The 17863-nt window shown below is 49.1% G+C and overlaps 1 protein-coding gene across 2 annotated transcripts in view; it reads left to right on the top strand.

Moving 5' to 3' along the window:
• Positions 1-17863, top strand: part of IGSF11 (immunoglobulin superfamily member 11) — a 109132-nt gene that overhangs the window by 50153 nt on the left and 41116 nt on the right. Inside the window, exon 2 of one of the 2 annotated variants that reach the window (XM_037390364.1) lies at positions 6531-6606. The exons of the other annotated variant lie outside the window; for it this stretch is intronic. Coding sequence (XP_037246261.1) covers positions 6564-6606 — 43 coding nt within the window. The 5' untranslated portion in view covers positions 6531-6563. The remainder of the gene's footprint in view (positions 1-6530; positions 6607-17863) is intronic. 2 annotated transcript variants of the gene reach the window in all.

Raw genomic sequence — 17863 nt, 5'->3', positions numbered from 1 at the left:
TGTCTAAAAGTCAAAAATAATTATTACTGTAGTGGCATGATACCGTTACCTCTCATGTTTACAAATCCTCATTGCCAAAGGAAAAAGAATTGAATACATTTTGAATACAAATGGTCTCCTTAGGGGTCATCTTATTTGTGATGTATGACTGATACCTTGGCCAGACAAAGGTTATTGCAAGAAATAGACTTGACCTTTTAAACATACAACAGAGATTTGCAGCAATAGTGTGCACTGCACTTTCTAAATGAATGTGTTAGCAGACAATGAAAACAGAGGAGTGCATCTAATTAAAAATGTATGTAAAAGAAAATAGATGGAATAAAAAAGGGTAAACAAATATTAGAGATGATAAACGTATTGTCACAACAGAAGTTGGAGCCAGCCAGCACGGAGAGGGAAGGGTCCTACATGGAACAAAAGCAGCCATTTTGAGAGCTGTGCTTAGCCCTAAATTGCAAAGAAATACAAAAATAAAATGCAATTATGACTATACAGCTGGAGGACAAAGCTATTATAATGATGGTGCAGAGCCATCGGTAACTGTATGATGAGAAAATGCAAAAATCTTTCTGCCATCTGGTCAAGTCTAGTATTTACGTAGTTCTCATTGTTAATGGTCCTCACATCAAGTATGTATTGTAAGGCTGCATCCTTAGCAATATTTTAAGGCTGGATCTATAGCAATAGGATGTATGATCAGGCGTGCAATCAAATGCACACAAATCTCTAAATTTCTCATCAGCTTTTTAGGAAAGCATTCTGCCTGGTAGACAGATAAAATACTTTTTTGCTTGTCTGCACTTGTCAAAGTCTCTTTGGCTTCAAATACCTCTGAACAGTCTCCCCTGAGCTTGGCTTCCTGTTTTTGCTGTCCCTCCTCTGTAAAATGAATGTAAGTTATTGAGCAAGTATTGGCTTGCTATTAGTCCATCCAGTCAGACCTGTGGAGGGGTGAGGGGTGATTAAAATAGGGAGCATGTAATCACCTGAGCTGGAATTTAGTCATGACACTGGGCTTATCACATTTAATCTTATAAAAGAAAGGACCACAGGATCTCTGATGGCTAGAAGTGGTCTGGTCCCCAGCTTTACCTCTGGACTGAAAGCTTGGGTGTCCAACAGCATGGCTCTCCTGGCCCGGGCTTGACAGAGAGAACAACCTGCTGTCAACACAACCTTGGGCAGCATTTTATTTTTTGACATTTTGCTATAGGTTTTTGCCTGTTCAGGCTCGGTGAGTGTGGGAGCAGAGCCAGTGGGAGGCCTGGCTGTAGCAGGGCTGTTAAGGAAGGGTGGCTACAGGTTTCTTCTGGGATGATTGCTTTTGAACGTCTCTTGGGGTGCCTCTCTAAGGAGGCCTGAAGGGAGAGGCGATGTCAGAGAAGAGGGGACCAAGTATGGGCTGGAGCGAAGCAGGTCTGTGAACTCGGAGGTGGGATCACCCTTGCTGCTGTCGTTAAGAGCTCTGGGGCAGAGCACGGGAGGATTTCAGCCGCTGCATTGCAGGCGTCTCACAGTGAGATGCCCATTCACAGAGACGCAGTTCCCCAGCCTGGTCTGACCTCTGTGTGCTCCACTGAAGAGGGCTGAGCGTGTGCAGCGGAGGGATGCTCTGGGCTGTGTAAGCACTTTTGATGCAAAGTGATGGATGCCCAGTGGTAGCTAGCACGGATGACTACCTGGCATCAAGCTCCCCGTGGAAAACACTCTCTGGCCACTGTGGGCCCAGCTGTCCCTGGGGGTGCTGTGGAAGCAGGGTGACTGAAGTCGTGCATTCGGTCCATGGGGACCTGCCCTTGGCCTCAGCAGGTGCAGCAGACCCCCAGGTATGGCAGGGGCACAGCCACTCCGAAAGGGTCGCTACCTTCCATCGCTGCACCGGCAGCTCTGCTGGCTGTGCACTGAGGACACAGGAGGAAGAACGAGCTAACAGTTTTCGTTGACAGGGCTGTCTTAATACCTGTGTAGATCTATAGGCAGAGTTGCCTGAGGAAAGATGAAAAATTAATGGGGACATTTTCACCCTGGCTGGCTCACATGCCATTTTAATCCTGCTGCCAACATGATGGGCGTTTCTGCCTGAGAAGAAGTGTTGAGTGAAATCCAAATCGTTTGACAAGGAGCAAAAACAGCTACTGATGGAGCCTGGGGCAATAAATCAGTTTGTAAACATTCTGCATTTTGAGGAAGGTCTGTACACAGATTTTGTTTCTAATGGTGGCTTGGGCAAAGGTCTAAGCACCTCTGAAGCGTAGACTATCTTCAGCAGGAGGCAGTTTCTTCTGCAAATGAGGAGAAATGGGGTGGCAGTGGGGAACAGGCATAGCATAGCAGGGAAGCTGGTTTTATTCTAGATGATGAAGGCTTGGCTTGTGTGTAGAGTAGCACCCATGTATCGCAAGGTAGGATTTGTGCAAAGTGTGCAAATCTTTTGTCAGTTCCTTTGGTGGAAAATTCGCACCTCAGTGCTTAGAAGGTAGGTGGCTTGCACGGTGACAGCTAATGTCAGGGGAAGTTTCGTAAAAGCAAGGGCTGCTGGATTTTGGATGGAAATGCTGAGCCGTGTGGTGAGCTCAAAACCTGGGATGAAATCGAGGATTACTTCTGGGGAGGTGGCAGTGGGATGTATAGGTGCAAGAAAGTTAGGGCAGGAATTGGGAAAAGAGTATTCAAGGTTTGCCCAGCCAAGTGGTTCTGGTTACAGCACCAGCTCCCGGGGACCGCTGCCTGGGAGCTGGGGGCACAGCAACCAGTGAGTGCACCCCAGGGCTCGGGATGAGCAGGGACACGCTGCTCTCCCTGTCAGCCTGCAGCAGCCACTGTGTTACCCCAACTCGTTCTTTGTCAGCCAGGCAAAAGGACTCATCCTCTTTCCAGAGAGATCAAGCCTGAAAAGTAAAAATAGTCCGATTTGGACTGGAGCTTAAACCTAAAGTGATTACATGACTTCTATTAAAGCAAAAAGCAAACAAACCAACCCTGTTTTCCGTTGGTGATTACATAACTCACAAATCAGATGAATGGGCAGTCTTCAAAGCCATTGCCAGGGGAAAGCACCTGGACAGCTCAAACCCAGCGGCCACGTGCTGTGGCAACTGGTGCTCCGGTGGAGGCTGAGCCTTGGAAACACAGCTCTCGCCCTGCCTGTAGTTTGCAGCTTGCTGCTCCTGCTTTGCAAGGGGATGTGTGCCTTTTCCCAGCTTTATTAGATGACCTTGTAACCTGTCCCTCAGCATTGTGCTGCTCTCTCTGTGCTGGAGGGTGTAGAGCAGCTCTGTTGGGCACTTGGGCTTCGGAGGACCGCTAGCCAACTGGTTTTGCCAGTGTCTGTGAAGCAGTGCAGGCAGCAGGGAAGCTGTGTTTTGTACTGGGAGAGAGCCCTGAGAGAACAGTAGAAGAGGTTACATTCCCAGATCCTACCTACATGCACAGTACAATGTAAATAGTCCTGAAGAGCCGCACGGACAGTCGGTGTGAATGGCAGACCAGGATTTCACTGCAAAAAGCTTCTGTGAAAACTTGTGTAAATCAGACCCTGCTGGGGTCCTGCCATGGAGATTTCCCATCGTAGTACAGGGAAGTTTACCTCAGTGAAGCTTACCCCAGGTGATGGTTTTCCTGAATCAACAACAGTTGAGAGATGGCTGCGTGTTGTGGCTCGTGCTCTGGGTGATTTCTCAGGTGCCTTTGTCCTCATTGCAGGTCACCAGTCAGTCTCTCAGCTGGAAGTTGCTGCTGAGTCTGCTACATGGTTTTGTAAACACTGAGGATGGATGAAGGATACGAAGGAAATGATGAAGGATATGATCTCTCATCTTTCTGATACATAGCTTGAGGGCTTTGGATTTTTCCTGGTCTGAAATCCTGCTGGAAACCTGGCTTCCACAAGGTCATCACATAGCAGCAGAGTTGAGTGCAAATCTCTGAACTCAAGGTCCTTTTGGCTGTAGGCTGGGGGTCCAGCAGGTCCCTGGCCCCGACACGTAGTAAGGTGGTGGTGGAAGAAGTGAATGATTCCCCATCACTTGGTTTGCCTGCTGCTCTGGAAGTGAAGTGTTGATGCAAGAGACAGCCAGCATGGCAAAATCTGGTCTTTAAAGGCTGTTCTGGGGAAGATAAGCTTGTAGGGGATAATGGATTTGTTGGGAGCATGTAGGTAAGGCATGAAGGTGTCATCTCAACGGAGTTATGGGCAGGACCAGGAGGACCCCTTGTCCACAGTGATGAGTGGGTAGGGGTTATCTGCAGGAGTGGAGCCAGCACTTGGGTTTTAACCTGCGCATCTAGCAAGGACTGAGCTCACGTGCCAGGTTCCAAACGTGTGTGTGTGGGGGTGAGCCAGGGCAACAGCCATGAAACAACTGAGGATAACCCTGCAGTGAAGGTACTCATCGGGGGGGAAGGAAGGAGCACTGAGCTGGGCTACTGAGCCTGAGGCACTGACAGGGGAAGCTGAGCAGTCCAGCATGTCGCCTTGCACGTTGGTGATGGTAAGAGCTCTTTGCCCTGTGCTGCTGTCCCTTTCTAGGGTCTCTTTCTTGCACTGCAGCCTCCTGGAGTCTTATCCTCGGGCTGTTTGCTTTGCACAATGGTTTCAATATTTCACTCCTGTCCCCTGTCCGGGGAGAGTTCACAGTCAGGACTGGGTAGAAACAGGAGCTTGTGCTCCTTTATGTGAGAGCATTGGCCATCCTGCTTCCAGCAAAACGGCCAGTGCCTGATACTTTGTAGGAAGACCCCACCACCAGCCCCACATGCCTACATGTCATGGGATAGACACAGGAGGGCAAAGCTTTCTTCATCCGCCTAGGAGCGGGTTTTGAAGCAGCCTAAGATAGGCAACAGTAAATTAGTAAGGAATTGCCTCCATATGTTTGTGTGCATGCATATATGTATGTGTTGATTTGTGGATGTCATCTATTTCTCCTCAGTAGTCCTCCCAGTTCGTTGCTGCACCAGTTCCCTGCTGAAGTCGGGTGATTATTCTGTGGCCAGAGTGGGCTGAAGGTGGAAATGATTTTATTTGGAGAAACTCCTTTACCAAATACAGCACTTCTGCACACCTTTTCCAGGAAATGTTTTTTTGTCTTCTTCTGTGAGCGTTCACCATCACCTGTGCAGATGAGATCTGTTACTATATTCTGCTTTGTGCTCTGTTTTGCTCCTCTATCTCCTCTCAGATCAGCTGTCTTCTTCCTTCTTCCCTTCCCATTAGGCTATTACCTGATCTCTCTCCTAGTACTGCTGCCATCCTTGACACTAGCTGCTGCCAGGCTTGCAGAATCCCAGCAATACTGACACATTTCAGCTTTTATTATTTTTTTTCCCTTCCTTTCAAGCACACTTCAGAGGCAGAGCTGGATGTTTGGGGATGGCTGGGGGGTTCCTGAGTTTGCAGCAGGTTTTCTGCAATGAGTTGCAGAAGGCATTTGCAATGGTTGCTCTCCGAGGGGTGAGCAGACCAGTTAGTCCAGAGACAGGTGACCTAAACCCAGAAATGTAACTGCTGGTGTGGTTAACTCCTTAGTCACTGAGCAATAATATCTGGCAAATGTGTGACTACCCAGCTTTTAACTGCCTCCAACATATCGCTGAAGTGCGAAGGGCCCTGTTGTCTCATGTGCAGCTGCTACAGCCTCCTGACAGCTCTTCTGCTTCAGAGACTTCTTGTAGAGTCATTGATAGTTATGGAGGTGGGGGGGAGGAATATAGGAAGGAAGGAGCTGAATTAAAGCACATTTTATGTAAAAGCAGTTAACGTAGATACTGCATCCCCAAGTGTAGGATTCACATTGCATTCAATTTGCTAAAAGCTTGCGTATAGGTGGCCCGGCTGCTGCCCCTGTCAGCATGTCAGTGCCTGGCGCTCAGTTGCTGCAGAGTACGCTGGGTCTGCCTGATCCACTTGGGGAGGGAAGCTGCCTGTGGAAAGCAGCTGTTGAAATACAGACATAATCCTGCTTCCAGTAAACCTATCTGGGAAAACGGCTGTGTTTCTCCAAGGTAAGGCAGTGCCAGCAAACCACGGTGCTCAATCTAGGCACTAAAATTTCTTGTTCCTGACGTATTTAAAGAATCCTGCATTATTGATCACGATATCCGTCAGTATCCGTTTCTCTAGGCAAGTTGATTGCTCCAGCAACCTGTATTGATTGCATTTATTGCCACATTATCGAAGGTTGGTGGCTTTTTTTCCCGAATGGCTCTTCCTAAATGTATACTTTCTTCTACCAAATGATGCATGTCTCATTCTGTGTGTCTCAGAGGTGCACTGCATGAATGGCACCCTTATGGTGGTGTTCCAGTTCACTGGCAGGCTTTGTCCTTCCCCTGTTACCCCGTATTTCTCGATCACTCTGTTACACATGTGAAAGTGCCTTCTGTTACGTTAGACCTGGACTGGCCACTGGGTAGTGAAGCAGATCCATTGCTCTGCTGAGTCTGGTATATCACACACAAATTATATCTAGAGTTACCTCCTTATAGCTTTATAGCTTTTTTTTTTTTTTTTTTTTCTCTGTTCACAGTCTCATCAGGTTTCTGCATCAGTGGTCTGTCCCATGGTAATGCAGAGCAGCTGGATCAAAAGGGCTGCAACCACAGGTGAGCTCTGTCTCTCGCAGAGCAGATGAAGCACAGAATTCTGGTCTGAACCGTGATGGGGCATAGCACCATACTCAGCTCCCTGTGAAAGGTGAAGCACCAAAGCCCAGATATGAGACTGAACTCCCCCAAGGCTCCTGAATTGAGGGGTCCAGCCCACCAAACCAGCCCTTTCACCAGCCCTCCCCAGTGTGTCGAGTCTGATTGATCTCATTGCCTCTGTAGTCCCGGCACCTTAGTGCTACCATCCTGCCCATGCCATGGGCCTTGCTCATCACGGTGCTCCAAGAGATGCACGTAGGGTAGCCCTCCGAGTTGTTCTGGTGTGCTCTGCACTAGAAATGCCTCATCTGCTAAGCGGAGGGTGGGTTTCTTTTTTTTCTAGTACATCATTGGTCTCATAAAAGACTAAGTGACTCAGTTCAGTGGTGCAGAAAAATGGAATCTGTGTTTTCTGTCTAGTGGCTGTTGCTGCTTTTTAGTTTGCTCTGAGACTCATTCCTCCCGTGTCCCCCGCTGTCTCCCAGTTCCTCCCACTCCAAAACGTGTATAGCCAGGGGCTCTTACCCTTGCTCCTATATTTCTCCTACAGCTTCTGTCCCTGCTCCTCTTTGGGCTTATGTGCAGACCTGCTGGTTGCTTGGTCATGGGACTTTGCCCAGTGTCTGGGGCAGGATGCTCGAGGACAATGGCTTCTTTTCCAGCTGTGTCTGAGAAGCCTGGCCATCTCCCAGGCTTCATCACATTCATCCACCAGCCCCGGGCTGCCCTTGCCTCCTCACCCTCTGTGAGCCCTGGACAGCTCTTCCCTCTTAGCAGTGGCTCCAGGGATGCTGTGCAGATACCCAGCCTCTGAGCGCACACAGACCTGGCAGAGCTTGTACACTCCATATCACTTTGCTTGTGATGTGGCACCAGTCTTACCCTTTGGGAGATGTGTTCCAGAAGTAACGCTGACCCTGCTGGCCAGGAACCCGAGAGGAGCCCCTGTGGCAGCTCCAGGCCACCCACCCCATGACCACACAGCAGGCAACACATGCAACGCGTGTGAGCGGTGCTGCCAGCCCTGCTGAAGGGCTCCTGGCATGCTTGGCCTGACTTCCATGTTGTAGTTGAGTCTGTATTTGCTGGGTCTCTTGAAACCTTTCAGGAAGAGCAGAATGAAATTTGTTGGGTTTGGCGGCCAGCTCCCTCAGCCCTTCCTTCTGCTCAGGGCAGGGGTGAAGTCTGTGTATTTTTATCTCCACTTGGGCGTCGAATTCCATGTCTTTATTTGGCTTGCAGCCTTCATCCCTCTGCCGGGATGCCTCTGGCCGTACCTGGTTATATCCAGCCCTTCGGCATGCGTGTGGGGATTCTTGCGAGAGTGGTGGCCACCCCCTCCTTCTCCACCTGTTATGAAGATCTGGGGATAGGGTGGGGATAAGGACTCAGGCGGCAGTTGCGCTTGGTGGATAGAGTTAATCCCCGGAGTCTTGAGCGTCTCCTGTTCTGCTGGCCTGCCAGTTTTCCTGCCTCCAGCCCCTGCCCCGGTGGGGTAGGGTTACTGAAGATGCAGGGGGGTGGGAGCCGTGGGGGGAGCATGGCTATTCTGAGGAGCCGGGTTTGGTTACGGCTCAGAACCCGTGGCGTGCCAGAGACGCTCGGGTATCGCTGGCACGGAGCCATGGGTACCCAAGCAGGGGGGCAGGAGCTACAAGATGGGAGCTTGAGAAGATGCTCAAGGACCTGCAAGACTGCGTGAGCCATTTATTTTTTTTTTTTTACCCAAACAATTACAGAGATAAAATATGCCAGTTCAAGACCAGGAAGTAGTGGCACTGAAAATGCATAGGGCAGTTCATCTAGTAACTTTCAATTATTCCTCCTCCTGAACTCCCCACTGCTGTGCCTCCTTGGCAGTCAGGGAGAGGATACAGATCTGGTTTTTGCGTGGATAGCCATGGTGAAGTGCCTTGTCTCAGGGTGCCAGGGGTTTGTGGAGCAGGGATAGCCAGGTAGACCTGTAATTTATCTGCTAGATGGTAATGCATGTTGCAGAGGTGGCTTGTAGATACTCAGTTGCTCTGAATATCTTTACAGATAATGATCAGGCGTCATTGAGATGCAAAGTGCTGTTCAACATGCTTTATAAGCCCCTGAGCATAGAAGCTTAGTTTGTCTCATAGACAAGAGACTTCATGACCTCAGGGACAGGGCAGGAGGCAGGGATGTGAGGATCAAGTGTGCTCAGCTCGGGCTCGGTTTGATTTCTCTGTGCTTGCTGGCAACGTTTTGGTGAATGAGGACAGTGCTGCACATATGTGTGTAGCTAACATCACTGTGCAGTGTGTGGGCATGCCTAAAATAAGCTTGCTTACATTGATTTGCATCCATACCTGCCTGGTACTTACCCCTCTTTTATGGACCTTTAAAGAAAATGGTATTTTCACCTGCTGACACATAAAGAAAAGCTCATTCGAGAATTTGGCTGCCTGCAGGCTCCTGTCCTACATCCTGAGCACTCCTGCAATGCTATCTTCTTTTGCTGACATCCCCAGGATCAAGCACCACAGCATTTGCAGAGAGTCCATGTGTTTTCAGGCACCCTGTGCCCTACCAAAGCTTTCTACCCTCCCCACCTCATCTAGTAACACTCAGCTCCTTCCTACATCTCTTGTAACCTTTGGAAATATACTTTCTCCTCTCCTTCCTATTTGCTTGGCCAGGTACTGCTTTGGCCAGTACTTGGCTCTGGCATCTATGTGTGCTGATTGACTGCCTGGCAGGCGAAACCAGGCAGCTGTCTGTTGAGTTGTTACAACAGTTTGTCACAACACAAATTTACTCATCCCCTCCATGTCACCAAACTTACAGGAGCCTAAATCTTGGAGGTGTCTACTGATTTGTTATATTTCTGACCAGCAGGTTTGAAAACTGTGTGGGTGACAAAATACTGACGTACACCCACACAAACTCACAGTGTGATCTCAATAAATGACATAAGTGTTGTATATATAGACAGTAATCATAGCTTTTTGGCTTAAAAGCAAGTCCACCTCTCTAACTTAATTACCAATCAAGTTTTCTCTCTCTTTTTTTTTTTTTTTTTTCCTTCTGAATTATCTGTGCAAACTCTCTTGGTCTTTTCTGAGCTTCTCTGTTGTGGGTATTTAGTGGGTGGTTATGCTTGGACCACAGCCCCAGGTCTCAGTGCTGCTGGGTCCTCTGCCTTGGAGAAGACCCCAGGCAGCATGTCTGTAGATAGCTAAAGGCCGCTGCCCATTTCCCAGAAACATACCCTGTGCGTGGATACTCTGAAGCCCATGGCAAAATATCTGTGCCTGCTTTCTTTGTTCCCTGCTTGGCACTGCGTGTGAAATTCCTCTTGGAGAGGGATGTGGGGGAGCCCTATGGGAAAGCATAGCACTGTTTCATGAATAAAAGGGTATTTACAAAACAACAGGGTTTGTTATAGCTACATGCAGACTTTATACCAGACAGCGATGCCAGCATTCCTAAGAATCAGCAAGCAGAAAGACTATTCACAGGCATAGTCAGCTGATTAATTTATTCACTGACAATGATTCTTATGGACAAGCATTCTGGAAAATAGTATTTAGGAAATAAAATCAATAGTCCTTTTTAAGAATTCCAGAGCTATTAGGGAAGTAAAGACACTTCATACTTTTCGTTATGTGATGCTTGATAAAGCACAGAGGAATCATCTTCTCTCAGTTTGAGTGTTTTTGCATATATTGCTACAGTAACCAGAACTACTGCCTGCTGTCTTACAGCTATTAATGATTGTGCTGCTTCAGCGGGTAGGTTCAGCTCTTACTACATCTTTGCCTGCAGTCTATCAGTTTCATATATTTTCCTCCAGATTTTCACCCATAACTCTATGTCTGTATCCTCCCTATAAGCTTTTTTTTCCTGCAGGATGCTCCTCTAGTGTCACCTGTTCTCTCAAACTTCTGTCCTTAGTTCTAAAACTTTCCTACTTTAGCCCCTCATTCATGCTTTTACCTTTTTGTCTTCTTTCCTCCAAGGCCCCCAGCAGCTCTTCACCCAAACAGTTTGTTACAGCCTCAGTCACCAGTTCTGCCCCTATATATCTCCCTTTACAGGTTCTTCTGTGCATGGTGGGTTTTCTTTTTAGTCCTGATAGAGCTGCTTCCTTGCCCTCTTTTTTTTTCCCGGGTCTGTGCTACAGTTTCTCACACCAACTTGTTGTGCCCCATTTTAGCATGTTTAAGACCTCCTTGGAATCATCTTTTACTCTTAACATTACCAAAAACAACAGCTCCCTGGGGTCTCTAAGCACTACTGTAGTACAAATACATATATAAAATTAATCATCTTGCTAGGGCACATTCCTGATGTCCTAACCTAGCAATTTCCTTGCTCTTAGTGTGTGGGTTTTTCAAACGATGTGATAGAGAAGTATATTGTAGTCACTTAGCAACCAGAGCTGCCTTTTGAAAGCAAAAATCCTGGTTTTGTTTCGTAATTTGGGTTTCTAGAACCTTAAAATTAATAATTGTGTGCTCAGGAAATCGATGAAGTGTTTGCAGGGTTGCAGAATTAAGATACCCTGTTGGTTTATTTGCTGGCATGCATGCACGTGTGTGTGCATGCTTGTTTGCTTGCTTGCTCTCCCTAGTCATAGGTGGCACGGAGTATTTTCTTGGCCTCTTCTGCTGCACCTGATTTTCAGGACTGTTGTTCAACTCCACTTAGAGTCAGCGTGAACTTTGGTGCTCGAAAATTTGGAAAAATCAGTTCCTCTGCTGCAGGCTGCCTCCGATGCATCCCCAGCTGTGAAAAGCTCCACCTGCCCTCTATTCAACAGCCAGCGCTTCCAGCTTCGTCCCCGGCAAACTCTGCAATGCAGCTCTGAGTGATCAATGCAAAAGTCTTTGGCATACGAAAACTAAAAGTGTGGGGACAGCACAAAATAAATTGAATTGCAAAAGAAAAGAGCGCAGGCAATTCTCCTGATTGCATTATTCAGCTTCACATTTATTTAATTAAAACCCAGCATTTTCTAATTAAAAAGCAGCCCCTGCAGAATTTCCCGGTTGCTGCCTGCGAGGGGGGATGCGGCAGGCGGGGCTCGCTGCAGCGGCTGGGGCGGGGGGGGTCCCTGGGGCGGAGATAGCTTAGCTATCTCCTAAAGGCTAGGGGATGCTGAGGGACAGCCGGGGGGACGCCTGGGGGGGGGGGGTGCCCGGGGGGGGGTGGGGGCAGGCATCCCGCTTTCAAGGCAGCGCGCTGCCCTCTAATGCTGCTCACCGGTAGCGGCGGGGGGAGCCCGGAGGGTGCCGGCTGGAGGACGGAGCCCCGTGGGCTCCCTGGCGAGGCTCCGGGGAGAAAAAGGGACATTTTCTGTCCCACCGGGGAGGGGGGGGTGTGTGCGTCACTGTCCGAGGGGATGCGGTGAGCCCAGCCCTGGTGCCAGACCCGTAGTTTCGCCTCTCCATCCCCTTGGTGTGCGTGGTGCTGCAGCCGTGGAGAGCCTTATGGAGTGGCTGCTGTGTTGCGTTCTGTACCTTGTGCTTTTCCTTCTGGGAGTAAACTTCTCCCAAAATTTGCGGTGAATGAGCTTCGGGCCAGGAATGTTGCCCCAGGGCTTTCTTTTTAGCTGTGACTTGCCTTAGGTGAGGCAGTGGCTTGAGCTGCTGCAGAGGCGACGCTGCCCTTTGCCAGCGCTGCCCTTTTTCCTTTCCCTGGGCTCCCGAGAGGCTTGGCCCAGCCGCCTATGGCAGCTACGCCAGAGATGTCCAAAATTACCATATCTTGCAGATCTTGGCGGGGGGAACCTCCATCTCCATCGCTTGAGCCTGTGTCGAGCAAGATTTGCTCCTTCTGCTTCCGAGAATTGAATGCCTGGAGCTGGATTAGCCCTCGTGTTCTTCGCCAGGGTGGCACTGGGAAAGCGCTCTGGCAGCCCTGGTGCTGGGATCCCCTTTTTTTAATCATAATTCACCATAAGGCAATCACCAAGCCAGAAAGTGCTGGTGCTTTAGACGCTGGCCTGTGGAAGCGGGGCAGAGGCTCGGTGCAGCCATGGTGCTGGCAAGCGAGGGCTGGAAGAAGGTGGTGGAGGTGGGTGGCTGCCGCATCTCCTGCGTGGGGTGACCTCTCCGTGGCCCAAGGAAGGAGACTGGTGCGGGGCGGAAAGCTTCTGCCCGATAATGGAGTTCACTGTTTTCCTGACCTGAGGGCAATTGGGTAGGAAGCTTGGCTGGGAATGGCTCATCATAAGACTGTCATCAGTTGGTTTAAGTCGATACCAATTACAGGGTTATTAATTAAAAAAATGTGACTGCTGTGAATAATGATTGTAACCCTTTATTTTCCGGGCGGTCACATTGCATACGTCTAGTATGAATTAGAGCTCTTTACATGTGTTAACTGGTGAAGGTTGTGCTCCCTTACACACATCTTTTAAGTGTCATAATAACATCTTTTTAAGTGTTAGGACTGATATTTTTTTCCCCCTCAGACCTGGCTTTCTCCTGCTTCAGGAGTATTCTCTGACCTGAGACTCTCCATTCATTCATCTCCTGCTGTCTGAGAAAACATTCAAAGTCTCAAACACAGCCCATCATGAAAGGGTAGATGTTCAATCAGGCATGGAAACCCGCCTGATGTCAACTCCTGTTCCCAAGAAGGCTTTCTGGCATTCCGCTAAATGTTCCCATGCTTTCATCTGTGGGAAAGAGATACTGGAGTGGTCACCATCCTTTGCTGGCACTGAGATATAAGAGCTTGGTTCTCATATTGTTGCATGTGAGTTGCCTTCTGCGGTTAGCCTCCTGCCGGTCCCGTTGCCATCCGGGAGCAGGGAGCTTGGGGCTGGCTGATCCACATGATGACAGGAGTGTTTGCTCAAGCAATTACTGTGTTAGTCTCGTGGCTCTGGTGGGTTTCCAGGGTGGGCTGGTGGGTCCCTTTCCATGAGCAAAGCAAGGTGGTGACAGGGCTACCTGTACCCTGTGGTTCACCTCGTGAAGCGTGGCTCTAATCTGGTGGTGCCTTTTTTCTGTTCTGCACCTGGGGCACAAAAGCAAAGAGCTGCCTGGCTTTGGTTCATGGTTCCCCAGCCAAACTGAGAGACAGCTCCCAAAGGAGTGTACCCCTCCAAACCTCCTGTTTCCCTATAGCTCTAAGGCAAACTCTAAGCCTTACAGTGCCGTTCAGCTGTGCCCAGAAAAACTGCGGTTCCCTCCTTGCTGACACACAACTCGATCAATCTGGGGGCATGAATCCTCCTCGGGGATGCACGTAGCCCCGGCTCCATCACCGCTGGGCAGGACAGATGTGAATCCACGTGCATCGATGACGCAGGCAAACTGGATTTGGCCAGCTGCCGGGGCTTTGAATGTTCATTTTGGGGGAGGGAGGGAAGGAGGACAGAAGAGGGGAAAACCTGCCCTCTGCCTGCTCCTGGTGCTGCGGTGCCTGGGGAGGTGGGGGGGCTGCCAGCGGAGGAGGAGCCGGGGCAGGGCTTCTGGCTGCTGTGCCAGGAGGTCCCTTCCCCGTTTGATGGCAGAGACATAACACCGTGGGGCCGAGGCACGGGAGCCCAGCTGGACCCGTTTGTCCTTTTGCTGCATCCGGTGGAGTTGCCTGTGCCTGCCTGTGTGTCTGTCGCTTTGTTTTTCCACCCTTTGTTTTTTAGTAATAATCCCCTCCAAGGTTACAGAGATATCGTTTGTCAGGCAAGCCGACAGAGCTCTTTCTTACTATGGGATTACATAAGAGAACACAGGCTTTATTACCATTTTAGGACGTATTAGCATTGTGGATTATTTCCATAGAGACTGAGCACAGCAGCAGCCTTCACTCCGGGCTCCCTTGTCCTTCCTCCCCCCGCCTCTTACTTTTTAAAAATAATATTCATTAGCAAACAAACAAGCAGGAAGCCTCCTGTGAAGCCTAGTCTATGATCAGTGGTGTATGTGGGGGGATGACACGAGTGCCAAGAGTACAGCACAAGACTGCAGACGGAAGGAGGGTTTTGAAAAGATGATGCAGGACACCAAGAAAGCAGGTGTGCCTTCTTTATTTCTACTCATCCATGTGCCTTCTTGGGAGGCTAGGGAGAGCCGCTGCTTCTGCCTTGGTCATTCATTGCCCGTGGGATCATGGCAGGTCAGGTCAATGCCTCATGTTCTCAATTAAACAGTCTGTAAAATGGGGAGTTTAATTATACCGGGGTATCCTCTCGGCCAGAGGAACGCAGGAGTCTGTGATCTATTCACAGCATCTTTTCTGTGACAAAGGCTGATCCTGAACCAGCTGTCTCATGCTGGCTGCGCATCTTTTGAGCTGCCGGTGGAGCTGGAAAGGAGTGTAGAGCATTGCTGTAAATAAAGGGAACTGCACGTGCTTCCCTTGGAAAAGCATCTTGCCATACTTTTACGTTCTGCATTTCTGATGTGCACTGTAAGCAGGCTGTGGAAGTATCTTCTCCCTGGATGGACCAGCAGGGAATATTTGAGGTCTTTCCCCTTTTCCATCAACACTTGCAGAGAGCAGAGATGTTCTTCCTCAGCAGGTCTAAGGGATCACTGAATGTAAAATCTGGAAACTGGTTTCCTCCTCTTGGTTGTGCATCTGCTACAGCACAACGTATTGGCATTTCTCACGGCCTGGTGGAAATGGTACAGGAAATTTTTTGCCTTCATCTGTGCTGTGGGTGTCTGTTATGTGAAATGGTTCATCGTGAGTCTCAAGCTGCATCACACAGAGCTGATAGTGGAGTTGATAGACATGACTGTCAAGGCTGATGCCAGTTCACTGGTCGATGACTCGTCCCCAGGTCTGGAACGGAGTCTTTTGTTTCTCCTCTTGCCTGGTCTTTTCAGGGCTCATAAGTCATCTAATTAGTGTTTCTTCTCCTGATGCTGCTCATATGTCACCTGTAACATGAAAGTTGTACTAGATCCTGAGTAACTCCCAGGTTAGGGAACACCTGCAATGTTTGTGCTGCAGTCATATGTCACAACTATCCCCCAGGGCCAATCTTACAAGAGAGCAATCAGGCAGCTAACCACAGGCAAGAAAGAGCCTGCTGCTCTGTTTCTTGAACGCTTCTGTTCAGGCCTTTGCCCTGACGGGACCTGCAGGCACACACCTCTCCCCTACCAGCGAAACCCACAGGCTCCAGGTAGCAAATATACTCCAGTGGCGATACAAGCCTCTGCGGAATGGATGCTTTCTACAGGAAGAGCAACAGCTAACCAAAAAGCCACCGAGGACCAGTCATTTATGAGTTGAAGAAAGTAATTTCTTGCTGAAGAAAGCCAGGGAACTCGTGGTTGCTGGAGATGGGTGGGAAGGTGCTATTCAGTTCTGCAACAGCTGTGGTGGGAACTTGCATGGGTTAGTGGACACCCGAGAAGCCACATACCAGACAGTTTTAGGAAATCAGGCTTCAGATATTCTGCTGCTCAAGAAGCTTTTTGTTCCCTTTGAAAGAGTAAGTTTAACCAGAGCACTGAGAAAGTAGCTGTCCTGTTGTGACCCTGGCAAATGCATTGTTCCTGTGACTTACCAGCACAATGTATGATCCTGAATAGCATCCTTTACCTGGGATGGTAAACTGAAGACCTTGAGCTTTACCGGTAGGCTAATTGCACCCAAGTTTTGGTGTATTTCTTGCCCATGAATATTCTCTTTGCTGTTCTAGACAAGTGGGTCCAAGAAAGGTAAAAAAAACCCCCAAAAGTGAAACTCTCACCTTTGTGACCTGTCTGGACTTACCACCTTTGTGTTCTTTCCTGTGCCAGTCTCACATTTTCTTAGTGGCAAAAAGGCATAAAAGCCTTTAAAGCTCTTGAGAGATTCTGGCTAAAGACTTGTGGCTGTGTCGGTAACAGAATACTTTGCTCACACATCCAGCGGTTTTGGATCTTTAAAGACTTGGAACTGGATTCCTCATCCAGTCCTAGGACACTGGTTGGCCAACAGAAAGTGCCCTATGATCTTTACTTTCCATAGGAGAGACCAGTAGTGATGCTTTAAAGACTCATCTCAGTCCTTAGAGAAGTCCATTTACAGAAGTTCTCCATAATCAGAGTTGTCTTATCCTAGCCAAAGTCTTATCCGGGCCCCAGTGACACGAACCTGTTTGTGGGAAACAGCCTAAGGAAAGGCTGGTCAGGCTGGAATAAAAATCCATATGCGATCGAACTACTGAGACCTATCTACAATGTCAGCAATGTATGTCCTATTGCCCCCCTGTTCTCTGCTGCTTGTGGAGTTAACATGGGAGGGATCCATGTATGTCAGACCGTGGAACCATCACTCCTGGTGGCTGGAAACCTTACCCAGAGATCTGACCTTCCCTCAGCTGAAAACAGGACAGCAAGGAAGAGCTTTCTTAGGTTCAGTTTGCTACAGCTCAAAAAAGACTTGGAGGATGTTTCTTATCAGCTTGCTGAAATCACTGGGGAATCCCTTAAACATCAGATCACAGACACACCGCTCTGCAAAGCTGGAGGGCACGCACTGTTCTTCCTGGCAGCTACATCAGCATCCGTACACCACACCACCTTGGTCTGTTTCTTGAAGATCTGGGGTAATTTCGGGTGGACTGCAAGCTTTTGTGCCTGGGACTGCTGGCTGAATGAGCAGATCTGCAGGCCTATGCAAGCGGGGCTGGCTGGGTTTCTCATGCAAACACACATAATGACCATTCTTCCAGGGGCCTCAGGGCAGGGCACGTGTCCTGAACCTTGGACCCTCTGTGGCAATGATTATCTATTTATCGCAGCTACTGTGAAGGCAGGGTAGCAGATCAATAAAATGGAGAAGGATTTTCTTTCCACCACATCAGTTCCAGGAGTGCCTTCACCTCGTACTTGCTCATTCATGTGGCACAAATCAATTTTTCTTGATGCTTAGCTGGATTGCATCTGCAGAACTATGCAGAGATGAGCAGGCATCGTTTCTGTCTCATGGTCCTCAAACCCCCCTTGAGTTAAGTTCTGTCTGCAGACTCCCTGGTGCCCACAGCTGCTGAAGATGCAGGAAGGCATCCATCTCAAACCTTACTACCTTGTGTCCGGCCCAAGGCATCTGCAGACTTCAGTGCAGCAGCAGCCCTGCAAAAATGTTTGATGGTGATGGAGGGTGACCAGCTGCAGGGGGACCCATTAACCTCTCTCAGAGCCTACCCTGCCCAAGAGCCCCGTGCACACAAGCTACTGCCTTGGGAGCCAAAGGTGTGACTTAATTCTTGCTTTTCTGTGTTTCTGTTTGA

The sequence above is a fragment of the Falco rusticolus genome, chromosome 5 (genome assembly GCF_015220075.1).
Source record: "Falco rusticolus isolate bFalRus1 chromosome 5, bFalRus1.pri, whole genome shotgun sequence".
NCBI classification, from domain to species: Eukaryota; Metazoa; Chordata; class Aves; order Falconiformes; family Falconidae; genus Falco; species Falco rusticolus.
This window is presented reverse-complemented; position numbering and strand designations above follow the sequence as displayed.